Source organism: Panulirus ornatus, chromosome 68 (genome assembly GCF_036320965.1).
Source record: "Panulirus ornatus isolate Po-2019 chromosome 68, ASM3632096v1, whole genome shotgun sequence".
NCBI lineage: Eukaryota > Metazoa > Arthropoda > Malacostraca > Decapoda > Palinuridae > Panulirus > Panulirus ornatus.
In genome coordinates this window covers 18469589-18490651 of record NC_092291.1, presented here as the reverse complement: position 1 = coordinate 18490651, position 21063 = coordinate 18469589, and the positions used below count along the sequence as shown (strand labels likewise).

The following is a 21063-nucleotide window of genomic DNA, read 5'->3' as shown; positions in this document are numbered from 1 at the left end:
CAACTCGTAAGCATCACTCTCCATACATAACCAAGCATGAGTTTCGACGTTGCGGCGTTGGCAGGGAGGGTTCCCCCACTTGGCCCGGGCCGCTCATTGCTGGGCAGGGTGGTGTGGGCCCCGACAGAGGGCACCGCTGCTGTGGCTCTTCCCTTTGGGCGATATTTTGGTGCGTCGCCTCGAATACCGTCTCATCGGCCGTCGTCGAGACCTGCATCCCCCTTACACACGCCTCTCTCAGGTGGGTGTTGTGCCCGCGTCCTGCGCGGGAGGTACACGCCCTTCCCATCCGGTAAAATGTCCAGGTTTATGAAGTGTCTACAGTGAGGGAGCTGGCGCTGAGGTGAACCGGACGGTGAACAGGTTGCCGAAAATAAGTGTGGCGGTGAGGTGGCTGGGCCGAGCCAGTACCAGCCGGGTTGCGTCTGCCGTGCCTTCCTTTGCACCTACCCCCCGGCGCCAAGAGAGACTGTGTTGTGGTGTTGCGGGGAACCTGTTGTAGATAATATAAGTGACGGTGTCTCTAGTGCTGCGAGGGCACCGTGGAAGTGTTTTAGTTGTTGTTGTGACGCGAGTTGTGGCTGTGCGAGGCGTCAGCCGGCACGTGCTGGTGGTGGCAGAGCTGGCGGACTCTCGACAACACCTCCCCTCGCCCACCGCCTCACCTGCGCCCGTCTGCACCACCTCGCGCCTCCCCTCGCGCCCCAGTTTTCACACGTTGTATCCATCTCCATAGACTGACCTGCTTTACTGGCAGCCTCAAGTTGATCTCGAGCCTCCAGCATTGCAGGTATCTCCCTCACCAACGCTGAGAGCCTCCCATCACGGCAGGGCCTCCCGTCAGCACCACTTATCTACATATCTTCGTCGCCAAATACCTCGCCGGAGCAGATCACACCTGCCACGCCTCTTCCTTCCAACGTAACATTCCTTCCAGCCTCCCGCTCTGGGGGTAGACGTCCCCGTCTTTGGTGTTATGTGTGAGAAAAGCTGAAGGAGCGCCATTTGCCTTGTCTCTACCCACCGCGATAGCCTGATGGAAGCCTAGCAGACGACCGCTTGACCTCCTGCCGGAGGAGAACGCGCCCTGAAGGTCGTCGCGATGTGGTAGTGTCGTCTTCGGGTAGTTCCACCGAAGACATTAGAGAACCTCACGTAATATCTTTCACAGCTTCGTCAAAATCAGTAAATATTTCTTAAAAGAACGAAAAGAAAAAAGAAAAACCATCTTGTAAGTTTACTTTTAATATGTTTCTTAACAGAAACACACACACACACACACACACACATACACTTGAATCCGAAAATGTCTATTAACTGCTTACGCTAGCCCAGTGCAATTACATCGTGTCAAAGTTGAATCTCATATCTCCCCTCCAGGGAGAAAAAATATACATTACATATTTGGCCGTGAGCCATCCACTTGAAACCTTATGAATCTGTCATAATAAACATTTCCCTCGGGCCTGTCCCCAGGCAACCCGCCCAACCCCAACCAAGAGGCACGCCCTGTGCCAGTGTACCCAGTACATAAATCTCGAACACATGCTGGCTTACGACGGGAGATGTTCGCTGATACTGTTGATTGTCAGGAAGTGAGGAGGGTGGCTGCGGGGGTCCACCGTAACTCTTCATGTGTTCAGCTCCCGTGTGTTCGCTTGTGGTTCAGGTGGTGACAGGGTCGCTCATTGTACCGCTGGCGGCAGTTATACGTTGTTCAGCATTGTAAACGTTATCGTGTGTCAGTTCACTTGTGTTAATAGTGAATTGTTCTCTTGTTTTGTGTTGTCCAACTATCTTTTTTTTTTCCCCTGTTTATTCTTGTGGAAATAACTATTTTCTTGTCTGATGTGGGAATGATTTCTGTCAAGTGTTTTGGAAATTACTAGTCTCTCGTTCAGTGTTGTGGAAGTAACTATTCTCTTCAGTGTGCTAGACGTAACCGTTCATTTGTTCACTACTCGGGTTATCACTGTTCACTTGTTCCTTGTTCGCAGTTACGTCTAATTTTCCACAGTTCTTGTAGTAACTGTTCTCGGGGATGAACTGGCAGTAACTGTTCTTGTGACAAATCTTTAAGACAGCCTAATTTTTCTTTCTGTGATAACTCCGCTTGTTCATTCTCCTGTTACTCACTGTTCTTCTGTTACTGTTTCACTTATATTGTTCTTTTGCATTGATTGTTCATCGGTGTGTCTCAGACTTGTTGAGGGAGGTCAACTGCTCATAACATACTGTTCTTCCTTTAGTTTCTTGAAGCTCTCGAATCAGTCAGTGTTTGTTGTTTACATAGGCAATTAATTGCCCATTTGCAACTGGTAGTTTGTAAAATTCAGGGAGGGAGTTCTACGCTCATAGGGCCCTATTTCTGGTGTGTGTGTGTGTGTGTGTGTGTGTGTGTGTGTGTGTGTGTGTGCTCGTAGTAATGCCATGAACGTCATGAGAGATTCTCCTGTCATGGCTCATTAAGAATCATGTATCATGATGGAGTCATGAGCAATGCTTATATCTGTCAGATGTGGAGGAGGAGGAGGAAGGACAGTAGAGGAGGGGAGGAAAGTGAGAGCAGAGGGTCTCGTGGGAGAGGGAGGCGGGTAAGAGTAGAAGGAAGAGAGTAAAAGAGAGAGAGGCAAGGGAGAGAGGAGGGACGAGGGTGAGGGGTAAGTAAAAGTTGGGGGACGAAGGGGGAGTAGGGAGGGAGAAGGTAGGTGAGAGTGGAGGGGGGACTGAAAGGGAGGGTGTTGGCAAGTGATAGTTGGCGGGGAAGAAGCAAGTGAGAGGGGATGGTGAGGCGAATGAGACTGGGGGAGCTAGGGAGAATGGTACGGGGGGGAGGAGGCAAGTGAGAGTAGAGAGAATGGGAGGTGGAGGAGAAACATATTGGAAGTGGAGGTTTTATGGGGGAGAGGAGGAGCAGGGAGGCAAGTGAGAGTGGAAGTGGATAGGGAAGAGGCAAATGAGAGTGAAGGGGGGCGTAAGTCATAACACATTACCTCCCCTCACTGTCAACTCTGAGTGAGTCGATCCACCTGGTGTGTGTGTATGTGTGCCCCACCCAGTCTGCCATACCCACACCCCTAGGTACTACCGCTCCGCCACCAGCTACCCACCATTGAGAACCTCTCGCCCATTCACGCTCCTTCTCATACCATTTACTCAGAACTTTCCTCTTGCCATTCACTGAGAGCCTTCCTTCCCAGGCCTTCTGGGAACCTTGTGTCATTCCGCTATTCTAGATATTTCGTCCTCTGACCCACTGATTCTCCTCGTGCACCTGCCTACTGACGACTGCTCAGCCTTCGCTCATCCAGAACTGTTCTCACCCACTGAGGACTCTTCTTCCGTCACCCACTGAGAATTCGTCCTGCCTTAAAACGCGTTCTACCCTCTTTTGGCATTCCTCATCCTTCCACCCACGTAGCACGTCTTACTCTCCCACTTACATGGCTCCTCCACCCACCCACGTAGTACATACACCCTTTGGAGCCACCGAGACAGACCCTCAGACCACCCATTTAGATCCCCTTCTGCCCGTTCAAAACTCTATTCTCTACCTGGCGTATAGCACCACTGACCCCTCCCCCCGACACACACACACACACACAACACACACACACACACACACACACACACACACACACACACGAGCTCCTCACATACACACACACCCAAAGTCCCACTTCGAGTTCCCCCACGTCACCCATACATCTCCTGGGAGTGTCCCTATCCACCCCATCTCCAGCCCTCCCCATTAAACTGCTCGAGACTCTCTCCCCCTCCTAGCTTCCTGCTTCCCCCTCGTAACGCGAGCTGATCTCCACCTGGCCCTCAAGACACCGCTGGAGGAGGAGGTTGTGTAAAGCCATTAGGTCATTTGCAGGTTCTCCCTCGCTCCATACTTCTGTTGGTCATGACTTTCGTCCAGACAGTCAGTACATTGGACCAGCTATACTGCCCGGAGAGTCACAGTTCCAGCCATTGATGAGTTGGACTAGTCGTAGTTGGGAGGATGAATCTGGTAGTGTTAGATCATAGTGAGGACTTTGTGCCGTACCGACTGGCCGTGGGAGGGACCAGCGGGCTGGCGGAACTCAGTGGATGGAGGTGTGTGGACCAAACAAGGTTTGGGAAGTTCACTGTTGAGCCACACGGTGGACCAGTTAGTATGCAGGAAGGTGGGTTTATAGGGTGAGTGGCCCAGATATGTTGGTGCAGGTTAAAAATATGATTTTGATATATATATATATATATATATATATATATATATATATATATATATATATATATATATATATATATATATATATATATTTCTTTTCATACTATTCGCCATTTCCCGCATTAGCGAGGTAGCGTTAAAAACAGAGGACTGGGCCTTTGAGGGAATACCCTCACCTGGCCGAATTCTCTGTTCATTCTTTTGGAAAATTAAAAAAAAAAAAAAAAAAAAAAAAAGAGAGGGGAGGATTTCCAGCCCCCCGCTCCCTCCCCTTTTAGTCGCCTTCTACGACACGCAGGGAATACGTGGGAAGTATATATATGTATATAAATAATTTCCAAAGCTTGCGTAGACTCGCATAGTTTACTACGTAATGCGTCAAAGTATTACATTTGCGGAGCAATTTGACCAAACGTATGTGATTACGGTTTGATCTTGATCCGAGACTTCGTACAACTAATTATCGTACTTCAAACACAAGACATCTTTGAAATGGCGTCAGATTTCCCCCCTTTCCTCGAAGACTGTGGTGTGTCGCCGGCCATCACCTATTGGCGAAACCGAAGGAAATATGAAAATAACGTATTTCAGGCGGGAGAGGCGTGTCACCGGGATCTGATGGGCTGATTGCCAAGCCGCCAACAATCAGAGAGACCACGCAAGTCGTCCCTCCCTCCCTCGCCCACTCACTACTACTCACCTCCCCAGCCGCTCACTCGCCATCTAGACCAGTGGTTCGTGTTCCTGAAGGTCTTTCGTAAGGTCTCGCCAGCAGGTGGTGCTTGGGAGATGACCGCGTCATTGTGCAGTCTGTTGCCAACGTACCTTCAGACCATATCCGTTTTCTATAATTGCAAAGTGAAGAGAGAGAAAAAAAGTGTGTTTCTTACCAAAAAAGAAAAAAGAATGTTAGTTTAAGGTATAATTATCATGTTTTTGTATACATTTTCTACCATTTTTATTTCTTGGTTTTCTTTGTCCGTGTAAAAGAATTATGTTTTCTACTATCGTACAGTCCCTCCGTCATCTTGTTCTCATTCTAATCGTTGCTTTTGTCTTTGATGATGTAGATGCGAACTACAGATGGACGGAAGTAGTAGATAGTACGGTCGTAGGTTCGGGATATATTCGAAAACTTGAGCCTATGGCAAAGATGTTCATTCAAACTCTGGCGATAATGTATTATATTATGCTACGTTCTTTGAAAATACACACACACACACACACACACACACACACACACACACACAGAGCGAAAGAAGGCCTCGATCTGCATAGCATCTCTCATGGGACGAAGTGTCGCGGGAGTCCGTGTGTTTGAGCGTGACTTGGGTAGTCGTTGGTGTACTTACTTAACCCGGCTTCCTACCTCAAGCGAGCGGTCGAGACCCGACCCGACCATCTGCTGGCAGTGTTGGCCAAAGAAAACGTTTAAGGCGTGCAGGAGCGCGTGTCGTAATAAGGCGTGTTATTTTTAAAGTGTTCTGACCTTATTTTACCGGGGGGGGGGGAGTGTTATTTCAGCTGACCTTATTCCGTGCGTGTGTTGTCCTGTATTTTTAGGTTGGAGTATGTCCATAATGCAGTAGTGTACATGGACCCAAAGTATGCCCATATATTCTGGTTTACGGGAATCACACTATATGCCAGTATATGTGTAGGGTATTAACATGTATTCTCTTATACTTGAACAATATGATATATGCAGTACGTATGTTTGTTCAGAGGAAACGAGCCACATCAGCCTTGAAATTATATGGTGTAGGCCTCTGGGTGTTCGTAAAACACGATATATGAACATATTCCTGATATACTCGGGCCAGAGTATGTTTACACACATAAAGATACTTTGGGTACAAGTGGTTTACCTAATATGTTATACCCAGAGTATGTTAAAGCACTCGGAGTGATTTTCAGTTAGTATCCTTGCGTGAGAGATTGGAGATTATAGGTACGAGTGAGATGGGGGGAAAAAAAAGAGTGGGTTGGGGGGTCGGTCTCAAATACCCTCATACACCTCCCCAGAAGCAGTCTCCGGAGGTAGGCGGGAGAGAGAGGCGCACGGGTGTAGGGCAGGTGCTGGGGGGTGTCTTGTGTGTGTGTGTGTGTGTGTGTGGGAAGGAGGCTTTGTGGGGGGGGGTTTAATCCGCACATGTCCACAGCCATCACGGGGGACCTGCTGGCGCTGGTGGCTCAGTGCCCACTGACAGTGCCAGTCCACCTGCAGCAGCACGAACTCCTCTCTCTCTCTCTCTCTCTCTCTCTCTCTCTCTCTCTCTCTCTCTCTCTCTCTCTCTCTCTCTCTCTCTCTCTCTCTCTCTCTCTCTCTACCCCCCAGTCATCCTACCTCCCTGCACCCTCGAGAGTGCAAGGGGAATCTCTCTCAATGAAGGTCGTTTTTTATTTTTTTTTTTTTGCGACAGGCGAAGACGTCGAAGATGCTGTGTACGGTGGACGAAAGATGACGGCGGGAGGGGTTTCTCTCTCTCTCTCTCTCTCTCTCTCTCTCTCTCTCTCTCTCTCTCTCTCTCTCTCTCTCTCTCTCTCTCTCTCTCTCTCTCTCTCATTCTCTCAACCATCTACGCCCTGACTTCTGCTCGGTCAGTACCCGGACAAAATTGTTGTAATTATGTGATGATTATTTTTGGGGTCGGGTGTCGTATTGATCATGGCTAAGATTAGACCGACCCCCCTCCTCCTCCTCCTCCTCCTCGGAAGCTAGTGTACAACACACACACACACACACACACACACACACACACACACACACACACGCCAACTTACCCAGAAATAATACTCCCAATTTCCTTTACCCAATTTTCCCCCCCTCCCATTTCCAATTTTAATCCCAAATTCTTCAAACCTTGCCCTCACGTGTAGATCTCTCTCTCTCTCTCTCTCTCTCTCTCTCTCTCTCTCTCTCTCTCTCTCTCTCTCTCGGTAACACACAGATAGTAACCAGACACACACACACACACACTTACCCATAGTTAATGTCACTATGTAACGTGTGAGTACCGCCTTGCGTGACGAAGTAACGCTCAGAGAGAGAGAGAGAGAGAGAGAGAGAGAGAGAGAGAGAGAGAGAGAGAGAGAGAGAAGAAATGGCTATTGTAACATCCGGGCGATTTCTTCCTAATCCACCTACCTCATTTGTGGTCGTTTATTTCCCTCGACGGAGAGAGGGGGAGGGTCTCGGTTTTCCTTATCGCCTATGATAGAAGTGTTGACGTATGTGTGGGTGTGTATCATATACCCAGGAGCCGTACCCACCGCCGTGCTCAAGTGGTGGTGGTGGCTGGTGTGGCGTCCGGGTACCGACCGATGGATGTTTCCTCCTCCCCCACGAGCGAGCGTAACGGAATGCCGGAGACTCGGGTGTCTTTTGTTTTGATCCCGTTTAAAGTGAAACCTGCAACAAGACAGCGTTGCCATCTCAGGCCTACCCGAGATTCGGAGGCAAAAGAGGCATTTTATGACGCACATTTTTTTGAAGATATCATTCCACCCAGTTTCTTTTGATGTTATTTATATTTTCGGGGAGAGAGAGAGAGAGAGAGAGAGAGAGAGAGAGAGAGAGAGAGAGAGAGAGAGAGAGAGAGAGCAACTAGCAATAGCTTTGACCCATGTACACGAAGAATTTCACAGTCTGTCTCATGGTCGCTAAACTTAGCATATATTTACCGATAAGTTGGGTGTGTATAGCTTAAAACCCTGGCCATAACGGGATAAGTTAGCTATGAATGTACGATAACATCAGCTGTAGGGAGTAAATCTTCTTTAGCAGCACGACGGTACGATACTCTTGGGTACGATGGCCCAAGGCCAGTCCATCATACGCAACCAAGGGTCGCTCCGTGGTGCTCAAGGGCCTTGTACCTTTGTGGTCAAGGGTCGTGACGTCGTGCTCAAGAGGTTAGACATTTGACTTGTCTCCCTAACCTCGCCTCTGGGCGTAGGCCTCGTTGGTCCTTAAAAGGCTTGAAGGCGGTCTCACAAGGCCCTCCAGTAGTTAGCCAGGCAAGAATTAAGGTGGAGGAGGGGGAATTAGAATCTCGCCAGTAGACAAACCTGTACAGATGCTTTTTGGGCTTATCCGTGACGTCACCTTTGTTTACCGCCTCCTGCAGGTTGGGTCTTGGCAACAACCATCATGGCCATCACCCCGCGGTGCTCGCGCCCCTCTCGTACCGTCCTCCCCGCCTGAGCTCACCGACCGGTTATCGTCCTTGACTGTGTACATCTTTTAGAGGGATCTTGATGAGCGACAGGACTTCCATCTTTCATGGCCGTTTATGCAGCTTCTTTAAGTCTGAATGTCCTGGTACGATGCCAGTGCCTGATTTAAGAAGACGTAAGTCATTAGGCTTGAATGATGGCCTTATATTGTTGTAATGACGATGGATCAAATGGTTTATCATGTCTAAAGGTAAAGTACAGTAGGTCTCAGAGTGTAAGCGGAACACGATTGTCTGAAGGAGTTTGTGTCAGGTGTCATGTGAGTTGCTTAAGAGGACTTGGGTGTTGTCACTTGCCTAGGAGACTTGGGTGTTGTCACTTGCCTGGAAGACTTGGGTGTTGTCACTTGCCTAGGAGACTTGGGTGTTGTCACTTGCCTAGGAGACTTGGGTGTTGTCACTTGCCTAGGAGACTTGGGTGTTGTCACTTGCCTAGGAGACTTGGGTGCTGTCAGTTGCCTGGAAGACTTGGGTGTTGTCACTTGCCTAGGAGACTTGGGTGTTGTCACTTGCCTAGGAGACTTGGGTGTTGTCAGTTGCCTAGGAGACTTGGGTGTTGTCAGTTGCCTAGGAGACTTGGGTGTTGTCACTTGCCTAGGAAACTTGGGTGTTGTCAGTTGCCTGGAAGACTTGGGTGTTGTCGGTTGCCTAGAAGACTTGGGTGTTGTCAGTTTAGTAAATGGAAGGAAAGTGATAAAAGTAGTTAAGGTTTTATGAAACATTCGAAGGAAGGAGGAAATCCCAGTGGAAAGGATTAAGTATCACATCTTAAAGGAACAAGCAGACGCGTGCCACAACACACGCGCACTTGCGCAATCACGCATATTCAAACAAACAAAAAATACAACACACACACACACACACACACACACACACACACGCGCGCGCGCGCGCCACAACACGAGCATGTGGATTTACCCTGTTAAAACAAGATTAGTTGAGTCGTAACGTATTACCCTGTGTCTACGCTACCCTTACTTCCTCAAGCCGGCCTCCCAGCGTCACTACTGTATATCTGACCAAGTCCAGACGAGCTTGAGGGAGAAAGAGCTTATAAAGATCTTCCTTGACTGTCGACTGGAGAGAACGGGCGCTGGGAGTGCTGAAGATTTGAGAGGGGTATGGTGGAAGGTCTTGGATGTGTTGACTACGGGGTTGGGGGTGGACGGGTTGTTTTGGGAGATGAAGACTTTACGAAGGAATTTGTCGATGGGTTCGTGGAGGTGTTGACGAGTTGAACGGGTTGCAGCAGGGGAAGTTTAGGGAGAGGATTTTCCTTGAAGGGTTCGTAGAAGTGTTGACACAGGAGGGACGAGTTCCGGAAGTGGGTGGGTGCGTTGGAGGGTCGCTGAGAGCGCGGTGAACCGACAGAAAAATATTTTAGGAAAGGGAAGACAGGTAGGAGAGTAATAGATCCTCAAGGTCAACCGAAAACCCTGATGCTTTTTCAGTGGTCAGCAGCAAAGAACAGCTTGGCTTTTAGACCCTCTCATCAGAAGACAGTGAATATTTGTGGTGACTGTGAGGCTGTGAGATGCCACCTGCACACCGCACCTCACAAGAAGAAATTCCTAGCATAAAAGGAACAGTTGAGTCTACTTTTAAGACGACTGGAAAGCCTTGGATAAAGATAATGTTTGTGTATACTGATAAAACACTCTCCTCCTCTCCATATCCTACCAGAGGCAGACTCTGGATAACGCTAGTGATTCTGATTACTTTAAGACCTCAGAATTAACAACGGTCTTGGCCGCTGATGGTTAACGTCAAGTTAAAGTCACTAACCCGCATTCGGCGAGTTGTATCCAAGGTTATTTGTAGCTGTTGTTTGAACATGTGTCTTGTGTGTGTGTGTGTGTGTGTGTGTGTGTGTGTGTGTGTGTGTGTGTGTGTGTGTGTGTCGGTATCAGAGATGGTTAGGGATTTCAAGATGTTATTTTTAGTGAAATTACTCTCTTGCTAAGTTTACATTTTGCCAGGGGGTTTTTTTTTTGGCACTGGTTCGAGGCGTAAAGGCGTCGACTGGTCTGGAGCTCCTGTCGTGGACCTGGTCTGCCTGCTTGCCTCTTTGGCGGGGTGGGGGGGTCGACCAGCTCTGCTTACCTCTGGGAGTGACTATCCAGGTCTGCCTACCTCTCGGGTCGACCAGATGGTTCAACCATAAGAGAAATGTTTTGGCTGCACGGGATCGTGCTGGCCTTCTTCCTCCCTCCCACCGCTTGCTGTGCATCAGTGAAGTCTTCTAGGAATTTACCGTTGGGTTCTGTAGAACGATCCATCGTAGTATCAGGTTGATGTCGTATCCTCTACAGTTGTGGGTCCTCTGTTGACATATAGACATTCTGGTCGCCATGCGTTATGTAAAGTATTCTACTTTGTCGTAAGTAGATGAACGAAGCTTCTGTCTACAACCTCGACGTTAACAAGAGGGAAATATTGTATCATGTCTTCTTTCTTCTTTCTTTCTTTCTTTCTTTAGTGACGTAGAGTTGTAGCTGTCCTTTGGATTGTCTAGAACTGTATTCTTGGTTCGTCTAGCGCAGAGTGGCTCTGGTAAAGATCGGGGAAAAGGCAAGGGCGGGGAGTGGCTGTGAGGAGGAGGAGGAAGGGGGGCAGGGTTGGGGGGGATTGGCAATACCAACCTCAGGAGTTCCAAGTTGAGGTTTGGCACCACCGCCTCGGTAGTGTTGGGTTGTAGTTTGGCACCATCACCTCAGCGGATCAAAGTCGAGGTTGTCACTTCACCTCAGCACCTCACGATGCACTCTTGGCACCATCACCTCAGCAGAATTATGGAGGGGATTGTCACTACACCTCAGCGTCTCATGATGGAGGCTTGGCACCGTGTATATGTCACCGGATTTTAAAGTGGAGGGTTTCACTTAGCCTCAGCGCTACATGTTGGTTTTGGCATCATCACCTCAGCTGATCGAAGAGGAGGAGGGAGGAGGAGGAGGAGGAGGTCGTCACCTGACGCCAGCAACCCTCCTGGTGTAGAGGCCGTCGGTCGTGATTAACAGAGGTGTTGATGACACCTTGTCAGCGGCAGTTGTGGACGGAGACTTGGCACCTGGACAGACCATGTGAGACCCGTGCCTCGCCCAGAACACACGGTGGAATTACCACTTGTATAACAAAACTCTGAAACAATGGGTCTGTCTATACAGCCTCTCTCTCTCTCCATTGCGGTTCTTCACCATTTGTGAACGATTTTCTTGGATTTATCATACATAGTCTAGGAAGTTCGTTGTTGTCTAAAAGGTTACGTTATTTGTACGTATTTTTAAGTTAGTCATTTTAATTGCAGGTCGATTTAAATGTCTTCAGTTTAATGGTCGAAGTTATTTTAGGTACAGGTAGATTTAAATGTCTGTTCAGTTTAGCGGTCGAAGTTTTACAGCATTTTTGAATCTATGATTGAAACTGTTCATAAACCTTATGAAACTTGCTTTAAACTCCGCAAACACTACACGCCACTTCAGGCCGGACCCACACCCAAGCTCACATTATGCATGAAATACACTCAGTCTTATCATTATTTACGTGACTACACGTTCATAGTATAGAGTCTGTGTGTATCCTGCAAGGCTTCTCAATCCAGCCACACAGCAAGTGCCCTTCTCCAGGTCCTGTTTCTCCTCCTCCACACACCAGGATACGACAGCACCCCCTCCCACACATGTCTGTCCTCCCTCAGCCCTCCTGTGTGTCTGCTCCTGCCGACCTAGGTCAGCACAGAGGTGCACCTCACCCACCACGCATCCATTCCCTCCTCCCCCTCAAGCCTCCGCAGTCCTCCGTACCTCACCTGACCACAAGCTCACGCCCCCAGTACCGCGTCTGATGCCCCTGCTCGTTCCTAGCTCTGTTCACTCTCCAACTTTAACGTCTGATTCTCGGAAAATCTATTTCAGCTGTTTACACACCCAGCTGGCCAGAGCTCTCTCCTGCAGACCCATGTTTTAACTGCCTTACAGCAGCAGCCAGCGTGGGCAGCGCACGACACTCGACAACTCACATTTTATTCCTGTCCATATTTCTCGGCTCGAGCAGCCTTCGCGCCCCGCAAGACTGTACCTGACACCCGTAGATTTATCACCTTACCTCTCCATCTTCAGTCCACTCCAGCCTTCTTTCCCATTCCAACTCCCGGCCTTGCATCGCATTCGTCCCATACAGCACCCAGAGACCAATTTCATGACGTCCCTGCAGCTTCGATGCTGCAGGAGGAGGAGGGTGAGGAGGAATGCTGGGCTCGTGTGGGCTGGAAAGCTCTCGACACAGTCCCTACAAGCAGACAGGTACACACACAAACACACGTGAAAATGTATTGTAACATTTAAGATCTTGGCCTAAGTTTCGTCATCCTTGCGTCTCTGTGGTACTCAAAGTGTTGTCTGGTCATTGCAGATATAGTGTTGACCTCAGCCCATCAGCAGCAGAGGTCAGGTCACCGGCCGGAGGTCAGGGGGTGGGCGGGGGTTAGCGAGTCATGGGAGGCAGGGCTCCTGGAGGCCACGCCCACCACCAGGGAGGAGCGCACGACCCCCCACGCCCACACACGCCCGCGAGGTACCTTCCTAAAAGGAAGTGTGGATGATCCCTGATTGACGTCTGTCAGCTGATTCAAGGTAAGTGGTGAAGATGATGGTGAAGATGATGGTGGAGATGGTGGTGGTGGTGGAGATCGTAGTAATTTTAGCGGTATGGTGATTGGGGTAGTGCTGGTGTCTGGTTTTGTACCAATAGGATTTATTTTACGGAAAAAATTCATGGACTTTGATAATGCCTCCAGTTAGGGGAATGGATGTATTCAAAAGTTTATTGAGGAAAAAATAAATACATGTTTCACTTCTTATGAACCAAGTTGTATACTATTTTTTACCAGTCGAGTGTATGAGTCAGAGGTGGAAAGATATGGTCTAGGCGTCTGTTTTGTCATGAGGTACAGACGAAGCTCCTCATCCGCAGAGTGGAAGAAGTTAACTATTTTTTTTCTTCATTTCTCGTCGGCAGATGTCGCGTGAGGGACGGTCAGCGCGAGGTGGGGGGCGTGATGGGGTGGGGAGCGTCGCGCCCCAGCCCTACCCCACACATTTCTACCCGATGGTCGGCTACCAGGGACCCCCACAGCCGTGGTTCCCCGGACATCCCACTCCGGGGGTCCCGACCCCGTGGGCCCCCTCCTGGAGCCCTCCCATGGGCTACCCGGCGCCCACCCCGGCCTGGTCCACCCAGCAAACTGCCTCCACAGCCACCACCAGCAGCAGCACGGCGCCCATACCCTCGGACGAGTACACCGTCGACACCCTGAGACGGGTCTACAAGGACGATGACGGACGAGTTGAGATCCAGAGAGTCAAGGTACAGCGCCGTCACCCGGAGACGGGAGCCCTCACCATCCCGACGGGTCCCGAGTCCATGAGCGTCGTCCCCGTCGGGAACATAGTCAACGAGCGACGGCCGCCGCCCCGGAAAAACAGACGGAAGCAGCAGATGCAGATGGTGACGCCCGGAGGACCCGGGCAGGCTCCTGGACCTTACCCGTGGTACCCGTACATGCCATGCATGCCGTACCCGTACCCGTACCCATATTACTTCGGCGGGTGCATGTGGCCGCCAGGCGTGCCTGCCGCCTCCGTAGCGTCTTGGAGCGGGAACGAGGAGAGTGAGAGGGCGTCGTCTCGTCAGGACTCTCTCCCCGCCACCCTGGACTCGCAGCGCCTGGAGTCTCGCATCTCCCCGCCGTCCCACGGCTCTATCATCACCCACCGGACGCCGTCCCCGGCTGCCACCTCGCACGGCACGGACACCCACAGCATCGCACCCTCCGACAGCGTGTCGGTGCGCGGACGCAAGAGGGAAACGTCTCTGGAGCGTGCCCTCAGGGGGCCCACGCCTCCGCCCCGCACCAAGAGTCGAGCCTCGTCGGATTTCAAGTCGAGTGACGTCGGGAAGACGCAGGAGTGGATGCTGGAGATGCAGCAGGCCCTGGGCGCCACCGCCGGCGACGTGGCCTCTGACATCACTGACAAATCGTCCATAGCATCAGGTCCCTCAGACGTTGTCATTTACAAAAAGATACCCCCCAAGAGAAAACGGCGGAAGGTCAAGATCGGAAGCCTAAGTGACAAAGATTCTGTGATTGACCCGAAAGACATCGATAGCATTAGTGACAGACAGAGTGTTGTGTCAGATATGACGTTTGACGAGTCTTCAAGACTGAGTTCGGAGTTGAATTACGCTTTTAGGAAACTGGAGCGATCAGTCGATGCTTTTAAGACGAAAGTTTCTGTTGAATCTACGCCAGTGCAAAGTCCCCTTCCTTCGCCATCGATAGAGTTCATTCATTCCAGTGGTAATGTAACGCCAACTGAAGGAGACGCGATCGGGCCGCCAGTCTCCGACATCGCTCTTCCCTTGGAGGAGACCAACCAACTATCACCCGATGAGCAAGATCAGATCGAAGCCACGATCAAATCTTTAGATCGTGCGATATCGCCATGTTCCGTATCCTCCCTCCCTTCGTTGGTAACCTGCAAAGACAGGGTCAGTGGTAGACGTGTCTGTACCCCAAGCGGTCATCGCGCTACCGCCTCCTGACACTCCCCAGTCAATAGCTGACCTCCCCGCTAAACCTCAGACAGAAGCTACTCCTCCTCAACCTCCCACTACCACCACGGATGCTGGTATTGCTACCGCTCCTCCCTCTGGACTAGAAACTAGTCCTTCTCACCTCGTGTCTAACACATCCACCACTCAAGCACCATCAGGAACAAGCGCCGCCCAGACCACAGCAGACGTTGGCCCTCAACCAGCCAGTATCATAACCTCCCAGTCTACGTCGGCATCGGTGGAAGTGACAACACCACCGCTTGCGCCAGCAGCATCAGACATCGTCGCTCCAACTGCGCCAGAAGAGACACCACAGCGTCCGCCCCAGTCGGGAGCAGACAGCTCTCAGCCCGTGACAGTCTTATCATCCGGTCAACCTGTCACTGTGTCATCACCGTCAAGTGATGAGGCAGCGCCGGTGCCAGTGTCAGGTTCGGCCGGTCAGCCGGTGTCGAGGGAGGCACCGGGCGGTGCTGGCGGCGAGGGTGAGGCGTTCAGCGACGCCAGCGGAAGGGATTCGAGAGCCAGCAGCAGCGCCTTCTTCTCGATGCGACCCTCGGACGACCCCGTGATGGACACGGACTCCACAGACATCCCGCTGCCCACCACTGCAGACGAGGTACGTATGTGACCCTCTCGGGCAGGTCGTCAGTGTAATAAACAGAGGCAGAAGTCCCATGCTGCCCACAGTATATTTATGACCCAGATTGTCACTATGTTGTCACTGTCTGCAACCAGTGAAATCTATAAAAGATTGTGGTAATAATTCTTTAAGTGACGTTACGTACAAGTTTTCAGAGGAATCAGAGGATGACTCTATATTTCATATTAACGATGCTCTCTCTCCCTCTCTCCCCTCTCTCGAGCCTGAGATGGCGACTGTAATATTAACACAGACAATCCAGGAGTGTTGTTAGTTACTGTCCACTGAGTGTTTCCCCAGGGTGGAGAACACACCGACTCCCCAGCGGTCAGCTCCGGGCCGGACGAGAGGTACCAGTGGGTCCTGCAGCAGCCGGGGGAGACGCCGGACTTGGCCACCTCGGCCTCAGTCACCGGCGAGGACGACCGACGAAACGCCTGGCGCGCCGAAGTCAGGTATGCCATCTATAGTTATCGTACGTCAGTCAGCAGGGGGGCTGTGTCATCTTCAAACGTTGCTAAAGTAATATAAGATTTAGTGTCTTTTAGAAAATTTTCTCTGCCTTCCTTTAGCAAATATTTCGACTATGTTTTCTGTATATGATATTTTGTTATACTCCCTATGCAAGTTGGTCTAATACCGTATTTTAAACTAGATATCGAACTTTATTTGCAATAACTAACGTTTTTTGTCTTCGTGATTACTTTAGATAATTAATATCTTAACAATTACCGTCACTGTTAATGTGGTGATCAACGGTTTGTGTGTGGCAGTCTGTGGCGCGCCCGGCTTGTGGTGTCGCTGTGCCGCGGCCGAGGTCTGGACCGGCAGGACTGGGCCACTTTCCACCTGCTGGTCCACCACCCGCTCACCCTGGACCTCAAGCTCTCTCTGCTGCACGCGCAGCGCTTCTGCGCCGCCAACACGGCCGCTGGGGTGGCGCTAGTGAGGGTCGGGCTCATCCACCTGGCGCAGTACGGCGAGACCCTCCTGCAGTCCGAGGAGTCCAGACAGTCCAACTGGCGGACCATCAAGGTGGAGCCTAACCAACCCTGGACCCCTGTCAAGGTTGGTGCCTCCCTGCGTCAGCAGCATCTGCGCATAGGTTGGCATCCTGGTTTGCGGCGGTCGGCCCACAGTCAACCCAGCTGTTCATCATTCCCTAAGAGTTGTTTGTTAGATTGGGTACCTGGCTTAGGATGATATAAAAAGAGAAAGTCATCACTTCCTGTCTCATTAGATCTTAGCTTCATTTCTTACACTGGTGTAAGTTGTAAATGATTGATTGGTTGGTTTAATGGACTTTGTGAAGCTTTAGAATCTAATGGTTATTGAACTCTGATGGAAAGGGTAATGTAAGTGTGAGGCCTCTATTCCATCCTTGTATCAGTCACTCTCTTCTCTGATATCCACTGTTTAGCAGGGTATGTACTGTGTTCCACATCATAGGTATGCTATGGTACATATAATATTGATATATTTTCCTGCATATATATATATATATATATATATATATATATATATATATATATATATATATATATATATATATATATATATATATATCCTCGTTAATATTTTTAGTATCATTGAAAAACTGCACCTTAACCTGTGGCATAAGTCAGCATCGCCGGTTATGTACATGTACAACCGGAACTGTCAACTCGGTTTTTATTTTCTATATTGGTTTTATGGTACAAACCTGTCCCCTCCTCCTCCTCCTCCTCCTCCATGCCATGTTCTGTATGCGACGCATCTTTTCAGGGCGCCATTGAGATCCTGCGAAGTCTAGGATACCGTGAGCGGGAGGACGGAGGGGTCCTCAAGTACCCACGTCGCTCGGGGCCGGAGGTCTCTGTGCTGGCCCGTCTGACGTTAGACATGTTGGTCCTGGCTGAGGAACTCCGCCTGTACCTCACCGGGACCCACCAGTATCCCGCCAACATCTCTGACCTTTTCTTCCCGGCGTCGGGAAGCACGACCGCTACCCCCGACCCGCCGCAGAGACCACCTTCGTCAGTAGGCAGTTTCGTATCTGCACAGTCTGAGGCCCCGTTTAACCTCAGGCCTGAGAGTAGAGCGTCGTCTGTCACCGACGATGACACGGAAACTCTGCAGGCATCGGTCAGGCAGGTCAACAAGACCCAGACGAAGAAGGTACAGAGAAGCTCCTCATCCGAAGAAGAAGTGACCTTGAAAGACGACTCCGTAAGTAAAGCTCCGGCCAAGACTCAAGCAGCAGAGGTTACTCCAAATGTACAGGAGGTGGTTCCTCCTCCTCCTCCTCCTCCTCCTCCCTCGGGTCTTGATACGCTGCCAGTCGACAAAGGGGAACAAGAGCTGGGATCTACCGCGTCCCTGCCCGCATCTCCAGGTGACAGATCGTCTGTAAGCACCAACATGACGAGCTTGCCTGACCTGCAGTCCATCCGGTCGAGCTCCGCCTCCCAACAGAGCTCTGCAGCGTCAGGAAGCACTGACACCGTCACGCCCACCGTTACGCCAGCGCCTGTGCCTCCAGCGTCATCGGACGACCCAGAGGACCACATATATGAGGAAATCGATGTGATACGCGCGCAGAATCAGGCTGTCAGAGCTTCCAGCGTCCCCATAGAGTCGGCGCCTCCTCCACTCCCCCCGAAGAAAAAGGTCAGCTCAGGCGGCGAAGATGACTCAGGGTTAAGTCTGACGTACCCTCAGGTGGAGTGGATCTCAGCGTCCACACCTGGCTCACTGCGTGGCGGGTCAACCGGTGCCAGAAGAAAAAAGCGTCGGGCGCCTATGCCGCCGGAATTCATGCCGCCAGACTGGAAGGAGTATCAGAACAAGCCGCAGGAGAGTCAGAGCAAACGACCGAACCTCGAAATGTCAAAGAGGACGAGAAGAAAAGGGCTGACTACCTAAGATCACTCAATCCGTTTTACGAAGAGCCACAAGCCGTTCAAGAGAAGGCGGAAGAGTCTAATGACACAGCTGGGAAAGCTGAGCACGAGTCGGTGAGTAATGGCAACCCATTTACGGTGGACTCAGTCAAAGTGGCCGGATACGTCGGAAAGAATCCGTTTTACGAGGACGTTGAACTCCTGCAAAATCCGAAGGACTCGAAGGAGACGAGCGCGTCCCAGCCCTCTCTCCCATCTCTTAAGTTGGACGGGTCAGTTTGTGGCATGGGTTCCCTACCGGAGCTGCAGGACAATACTGTCGCAGTCCGGCCAAAACGTCGAGCGCCCAAGCCACCTCCCCCTCCGCAGTTAACAACACACACGTCCACACCAGAGCTGCCCAAGCATTCAACAACGCCACAGACAACCGAACCCACGGGGAAGCCCAAACGTCCACCTACCCCAGAGATCCTCAAACAGGCGTCTTCCGCATCACCCACGGCGTCTTCTGCAACACCCACGGCGTCTTCTGCAACACCCACGCTTTTACCTGAAGATAAGACTCAACACACCGAAAACGTAAAGCAAGATATCATCGCTAATGATAGCACCTTACTTGTGGTAAAGGAGACCAACTCTCAGATCCAGAGGAAGGGAGATATGAAGGACGCATCTCAAGCATCCTCTCAGGACGCAGCTAAACCAGCCGAAAATGATCTGAGAGCAGCAACAGTGTCGGGTAATGAGACAGCGGCTGGTGCTCAGCAAAACGGCGAAGTCACCGCTGGTCTCAACAGTACATATGAAACAGACCTTGCAGGCTGATGACGGAGAGAAGAGAATAAAAGCTGACGTGTCCAGTCCACCTAATACCGATCAGAAGGATATGACTGTAGAGAATCACCAGATAAAGAACATGCAACCGGAGCAGGAAGGTAATGTATCACCAGATAGAGGCGCCGATAACAAAGACAAGGCGAAAGAACCCAGTGTCTCTGCCCTTAACAAAGACGATACTAAAGTCTGCACGACAGGGGAAGTGAGACAGATGACACCCAAACTCAGCAGGGCAGCTCAGCAACAAATATCTCCTCCACATCCAAAGACGCCACCGCCACCCCCTCCAAAGACCGAAGTTGGCGTGACCAAGGAAACTCCCGTCAGTACTCCGACAGCTGAGACCCCACCACCAGTTCTCCCGCCGAAGGCCCCGTTGTCAATCCTGGACGACATTCCTTATATGGACGCCAACGAAGTTCGGTACGCTAGAGCCAAACATCTGATGCAGAAGTTGCCACAGCCGACCCAGAACGAGACTCAGGAAGCGCCTTCGGCGTCCCTGTCAACCATGCGACAGACTGCTTCATTGCGGAGAGGAACGCGTATTGCCTCCACCACAGACGATTCTGACCTCCCTCCTGATTGTCCTCCTCCACCACCCCCAGGTCCTCCACCCGACTCCCCACCAACGTCCCCACCAGAAACCCCCCACACCTCCCCACCAGAAACCCCTCACACTTCCCCTCCTGAAACGCCCCATTCCTCACCACGGTCCTCACCCGTCACAGTCGCTCCGCTTATGCCAGCAGCCACAACCGGTGCGAAGGCGATGCCGGATTCTGTTGCTTGTAAAACTGAAGGTAACGACGGAGATGTCAGAGATGTAGCGCCACCGATACCGCCGAAGGCAACGCATCTTATGACGCTGGCACAAATTGATGCTCCAGAACCTGCGTCGACATCGGCACCATCTACATCAGGACAGTCTACCGCTACGCAACCCAAACCATCCACCTCTCCGGAGACCGTCCAGCCGCCACCATTGTTGCCGCCCAAGGCGATACTGAAGTCGTTAACGCCAGTCCCATCGGAGGCCTCAGGATCGTACACCCATGAACCGGTTTCAGGGAAACACTCACTCCAGAGTTCCGTGTCGGAAGAGAGATATGAAATCCCAGACACCTCCCTGGCACCCCCTCCAAGACCTCCTCCCCCACCTCTGCCAGCCTCGAAGAAGCAGGCGAAGGACAAGACCGCAGAGCCCTACAACGCCCCTTCAGAAGCGGACAGATACGAGGTTCCTGAACCCCCCAAGGAAGCAGTCAGAACCCCAGAAGCTGTCAAAACCCCATCGGCAGCGGAAGTTGAGGAAAGATACGAAATTCCAGAGGTGGTGAAGGAGACGGCTCTCAAGAGTGGAGCTAACGGCGCGGTAAGTCCACGTTTTTGGGGTTCTTTAACTTCTAATTCCTTTTGTGCAGAGTTGAGTCATCCCCTGTACGTGTATTATAACCTGGAAGTTCTGTCCCATTTAAATGCTGTTCATGCAAATACCTAATGAGCTCGACACAGTTAGCTTTTGTTCTTAGGCTTAGCCCCAGATTAGTCCCCGAGCTGTCGCAGTGCTTACATCAGGTCATGGTATGTGTGTGTGTATGTGTATCTGTTGTAATATGACAGTGTGCA

The 21063-nt window shown here is 51.0% G+C and overlaps 1 protein-coding gene across 1 annotated transcript in view; it reads left to right on the top strand.

Annotated features, from left to right (window-relative positions):
• The first annotated feature begins 356 nt into the window (after positions 1-356).
• Positions 357-21063, top strand: part of LOC139747400 (uncharacterized) — a 30839-nt gene continuing 10132 nt past the window's right edge. The window contains 9 exon segments of the mRNA XM_071659708.1: positions 357-1231; positions 12868-13088; positions 13474-15011; positions 15013-15691; positions 16016-16170; positions 16489-16783; positions 17480-18551; positions 18554-19344; positions 19346-20809. Of these exon segments, the coding sequence (XP_071515809.1) occupies positions 13474-15011; positions 15013-15691; positions 16016-16170; positions 16489-16783; positions 17480-18551; positions 18554-19344; positions 19346-20809 (5994 nt within the window). The 5' untranslated portion in view covers positions 357-1231; positions 12868-13088.